The 5547-nt window shown below is 29.9% G+C and overlaps 2 protein-coding genes across 2 annotated transcripts in view; both read left to right on the top strand.

Annotated features, from left to right (window-relative positions):
- LOC100162526 (putative mediator of RNA polymerase II transcription subunit 26) overlaps nt 1–5547 on the top strand; it is a 51221-nt gene that overhangs the window by 11423 nt on the left and 34251 nt on the right. The window lies entirely within an intron of this gene.
- Nucleotides 3667–5541, top strand: LOC103310208. The gene is made up of 2 exons (XM_016806761.2): nt 3667–4936; nt 5003–5541. Exons 1-2 carry the CDS (start codon nt 4244–4246, stop codon nt 5324–5326), a joined length of 1017 nt encoding a protein of 338 aa, XP_016662250.1. The 5' UTR covers nt 3667–4243; the 3' UTR covers nt 5327–5541.

The following is a 5547-nucleotide window of genomic DNA, read 5'->3' as shown; positions in this document are numbered from 1 at the left end:
TTTTATATGGAGTATTTTTCTAATTTTTTACATGTGTAGTCCTTTTTTATTATAAGTAGAAAATATTATTGAGACTATATTGTTAATTTTTAAGAGGTATAATCATTATGTGTTAGATTGTTACTTTTTAAACAAATGCTGCTAATTATAAAATGCAAAGAAAGTAATTTATTTCTTGAATTAAGAACCTTTTAAAATACACTGTGTTTTTGATAGAACTAGACTATTTCAAGTCTTAAACAAGTTTGTGTTAAGGAATATTTTACAATAATGTATTTTTTAGAGCATAGCTAAATGTAAGCTTCATTCCCGGTCCATGTATAGTTTAGACAAAATATGAGATTCGTTTAACTTATTTTATAATGTTTATCTAATTTTCTGGAAAAATAATATAATTAAAGCTCAAAATAAGGGTAAAAGATCCTTTATTATCTGGGTTCGTATGTTGTTTTTTTACGATAGTTAAATTTTTTAGCTAGTTATGCGTAATAATATAGCGTAAATTAAAAATGCTCAAAACTCACCTCAAAACGGAATAATTTATTAATCTATTAATTTATTACTAATTATTACTAATTAATTTATTAATATTGTAAAAAAACAACTTACGAAGATAATGTTCTTACTAACAAGTTTCATAATATTCAATCGTCGATTCAATCTAATTTTTAATCAAACAGAGCTAAACGTGATTTGCTGACCATAAATTTGCTTTGTTAGGCACTTTTATGACAACACAGTGCGTGTGGCGTCCTTTTAATTACCCACCTACTCATTACTGAGTTCCATTTTTATTATTTTAATATTTATCACAAACTCTCGGAAGTTTTCAAAAAAAATTTTTCATTTTCTTAACGTGTATTTGATCAAGGCTCAAGAAATTAAAACATATTTTATAGTATTAATTAATCATGGCTTAAATATACAATGTTTATTTTAACCATGGTATTAATAGTACTTAAATAATAAATAAATAAGTTAAACAAGTTTAATCAATAATAATTGAATTCATATTTTTTTTTATAGATATATAAGATTTGTGTACCTACCTATTTTTTATTTTATTTTATTTTCGATAAATTAATTGATATATTTATTATATCATATTTATTTTTTTTATAGTACTTTCAGTTGTATGTATACTCTGCGCCACGAGTGTCCGCACCAAAACGTATCCGATCGCGCGCACCCCCCACTCAACGACAACCGTTGTTCGGCAACGTTCGACCATAGATAATATAAGAATATTCTTATATCTATAGCCGTGCTGGTGAACCAACTATCTGAAACAGCTGATACCCCCGATCACTAGCGCTCGTTGTGGTTTAAATATGTTAAATATATATATAATATAACGCCATTACAACTTACCACGCTTATCTGCTTTTGATACCAATAATACCTACAGTCACGATTAAAGATAGTATCTATAGATACTATCTATAGCCGTGCCTACAGTATATAATATTATTGAATCTATAAACTTGTCCTCTCGGTGCGCTAGTAGTAGTGGGAACAGCTGATTCAGATAGTTAGTTCACTAGGTGAACTTCACCGGTCAAATTATGGGAGTTCGATACGCAACCTGTATATCTTAAATCGTGACAAGTATACAACCTATACCGTTTTTTTTTAAATTTTTTTTTAAATTTCGAGCGTCCATGCAAATCATATAGCCAACGAATTTTTTTGGGTGTCTCATCATTCATGGGTCACTCACCTCGAATAACTGCACCGAAAACGCAAAATTAAGTAATAAATTACGTGAAATAAATTCAAAACACTTCTCTCTATACTCTCCACGATGTCAATCCACCTCAGGTGTCGGGACTCGTCGCTAAGGAAGAACGGCCGCAGGCGGCCTATAAATTTAGCGGGGAACGCTAATAAAACGGTAAAACTCGAAATTTCGACAAAACTATTGATAAACTCGGCCGCTCGGCTGGCCCGTCGGGAACGAAATACGGCCGCGCGTGGCCTATAAACTTAGCCGGGAACCCGAATAAAATCCGAACGGGGTCGTACAAATTCTGTAAAGGCGGCAAAACTCGAATTTTGAAAAAGATCTGAAAATTTTCATTAAATATGATAGTGTGTTACAATTATTAATTGCTCACATAGTTGTGGGAGGCTCTGCCCCCCACCCTCGCAATATTTCATATTATCAATATTAAGATTATACTATTCTTCACAATTTGTTGTTAAAATTATATTTTATATTTTCCAATTAAACATTTCTACGATTGTCAAGCGTAGCGTAGATTTATATTTCAAGACAAGCGCACACTCACCTGATGATAAGAACGATTTTTAACCATAATTATAAAAATGCCATATTAATAAATTGCTCTCATACTTTTAAATGACTCAATGACACAATTAATAATAATTTCGATCTTCCCGAATGTAGCCGTTTAGGATTGTAATTTGTATTACTGTATAACTCCTAACAAATATCTTACAACAAGTACTAAAATTATAAACTTACATTTTGTTATTTAAGATTATAATTTATAATACAATAATAATATACCTATATCTAATCAGAATGCAAGATAAGAGAAAACAATTTCTTGAAAGTAAAATTTTACTTTAAACTATTACTTTTTCTATTTTACTATAGCCTATAGTTGTTAAGTACACTGAATACGATGGTGAAATCAGAATTTAGCGCTAGGGCATAGTTTCGAAGTTATGACATCTTAAAGTTAGTGTATAAAGAGTAGGGAAAATGATTAGGTATACAGTTATACGAGGGAACGATGTAGATACGGTGTACGGAATACGGTGTTAGTCACTTCCTATGCTTGACATTTTTTAGTAGTATTTTGACGGCATTTATTGTGGGAATGGTCCGCCAGGATCACTAAGAAGGCCGATTCTTTAAATAGTTATATGTACAACGTGCAATCGCTAATTGAGAACACTCAATATCTTTGAGTAGGGCAATGTAATTTGAATTCTGTTTTCTATTTAGTTGTTATGACATAAAAATACACTTGTTGATGGCCTATGAATTTTTTTAACTTAATTAGACTTGCGCATGCGCAATACAACTTTTTTCCTTAAATGACAACCACCTATTTTAATTACTATTTTTTTTGCCTAATTTTTTAATGTATTTTGGTAGTCCAACCAACTTTCTTAGTCCAAAATTGACCAAGTTACAGCCAATCAAAATACGCGCAATTTTCAGGTTTTTCATTGTAATTCTGAAAATGATTGTTCTACATTTTTTAGGATTAACGTTTTCATTACTATTAATTTAGGCGATATTTAAATGTTCTGTATTATAATTTTCACTTTAATTTGTGAACTATGAATAATCCTAAAAAATTTTAGAACAATTATTTTTAGAATTACAATGAAAAAACTGAAAATTGCGTGTATTTTTGGATTTAAATCGCGATATTTTGTGTACTTACTCAGAAATCTATAAACTGTAATAAAGGTTATTCAATTAATCATATTCACTACAATAATTGTTAATCAATATGCCATTACTATGTCCATTTGTTCAGAGTATTTAATCTGAATTTGGAATCCCATATGAACTTAAATGAGTTAATTATTAATTATTATAGAAATAAAATGTTGACCATAACTTATCAATAAACTTTGAGCAAAAAAAAATTGGTGTTTTATTTTAGAGTATTAATTTTTATTATAATATACTATCAAATATAAAATTATGTAAATAATGTGTTAAATGCCTACAATAATGTATAAATATCGAGTTAAATATCCATTATACCAAAGGAATAAGGTTATAGTATTATTCAAAATGTGTGTTTTTGCATGCTTAATTTGAAGGTAGCTACTAAAAAAATGGCTCGAACTTAATTTGTAAGTTATAGTCGTAAACCTTCAAAATGCTGGATTTTTGGAAAAATCGTGTTTTTGAGTTTAAGATACTATTAATTTACATTTGTTTTCATGAAATGTTGATATTGGCTATCTCCCAATATGCGGTCTACCTCCGTTTTGTGTGCTATGTAACTATAAATATGAGTATAGTATGCGGTCTATCAATGTTATGTGTTCTACCTATATAGCTGGGAATCCCGCATCATTTATATTTATTATCTACCATTTACCAATTTATATGTTTTATCTCAATTTTTCATAACGATATATATTTTATCATATAGGTAACAATACAGGTTACTGGGTTAGTTGGTTTAGTGTCGTTTGTAGTAATACAACTTTTTTTAAATTTTGAGTTGTAAAAATAGTTTTTAAAATGCTAGTTAAAGAATTTTATAAAAATTTTTTAACCGAAGAATCTACTGTCAAATACCTGCAAGATTATGGTTTACTACCTTGTGCAAAACAATGTCACAAATGTGGCAGTGAAGTAAAACAGTACCAAAGAAATTACCGAGGAAAAATAAGAGAAGTTTTCCGTTGTAAAAAAAAAGGTTACCAAACTACCCAATCGGTACGTAATAATAATTCATTTTTTACTTATTTGGATGCAAATGGTCGATGCAATAGTGGATTGAGTCTCAGTGAAATTATGGAGATTGTGTACTTCTGGGTTACAGAAAATCAACTAGTTCAAATAATAAAATTTACGGGGAGATCCAAAAATACTATTTGTGACTGGATGAATCTCTGTAGAGACATTCCTGTACGTCTATTTAACAAAAGGCAACCTTTTGGGGGTCCTGGTCAGATCGTTCAAATTGACGAATGTTTGTTGCGAGGCGCACGGAAAAATAATAAAGGGCGCTTTCGACTTGCCGATTTAAAAGCTGCAGTAATACCTAGACAAGAAGATGAAGAAGACACCAATCGCAATTATGGTCGGAGAATTGGTGGACCCTGGGTAGTCGGATTATGTTGTGTTTTGGAAAATGGTTTAATTGATGCAAGATTTTTTGTTGTTGAAAAAAGAAACAAAGAAACATTACATCGAATAATTAAAAATGAGGTACCTATGAAATAATGTGTACTGTTTACATAACTGTCTATCTAACAATTTGGGTTTAATTTTAAGGTATTACCTGGTACAACAGTTCATTCTGATTCGTGGCTTGGATATAAAGGTTTATCTGAAAAGGGCTATCATGTACATGAAACAGTTAATCATTCAAATAATTTTGTGGACCCGGAAACTGGTGCCAATACACAAAGAATTGAAAGTCTTTGGAGGCCTCTTAGACTCAAAATCGTTAAAAAAATGTGTGGTACTAATGAAGACCTCTTAGATAGGTACTTAGCCGAGTATTGGTGGCGAGGATTAAATAAAACCGATAATATTTTTGATGCTTTCCTTAGAGATATGAAATTATGCTTTGTGGATAATTTTTTGGATCCTTAATAAATAATAAATACAATTTTTTTATACTTTAAATTATACTTTATTATACTTTTATATTATTACGGTAGATAATTTTGTGGATCCTTAATAAATAATAAATACAATTTTTTTATACTTTAAATTATACTTATATTGTACTTTATTACTTTAATATTATTACGGTAGACCACGTCCATTTTGGTAGACCGCATATTTTTGTGGTAGACCGTATATTTTTGTGG

Source organism: Acyrthosiphon pisum, chromosome A2 (assembly GCF_005508785.2).
Source record: "Acyrthosiphon pisum isolate AL4f chromosome A2, pea_aphid_22Mar2018_4r6ur, whole genome shotgun sequence".
NCBI classification, from domain to species: Eukaryota; Metazoa; Arthropoda; class Insecta; order Hemiptera; family Aphididae; genus Acyrthosiphon; species Acyrthosiphon pisum.
The sequence above is the reverse complement of the archived record's forward strand: the minus strand, read 5'-3'. Positions and strand labels throughout refer to the sequence as shown.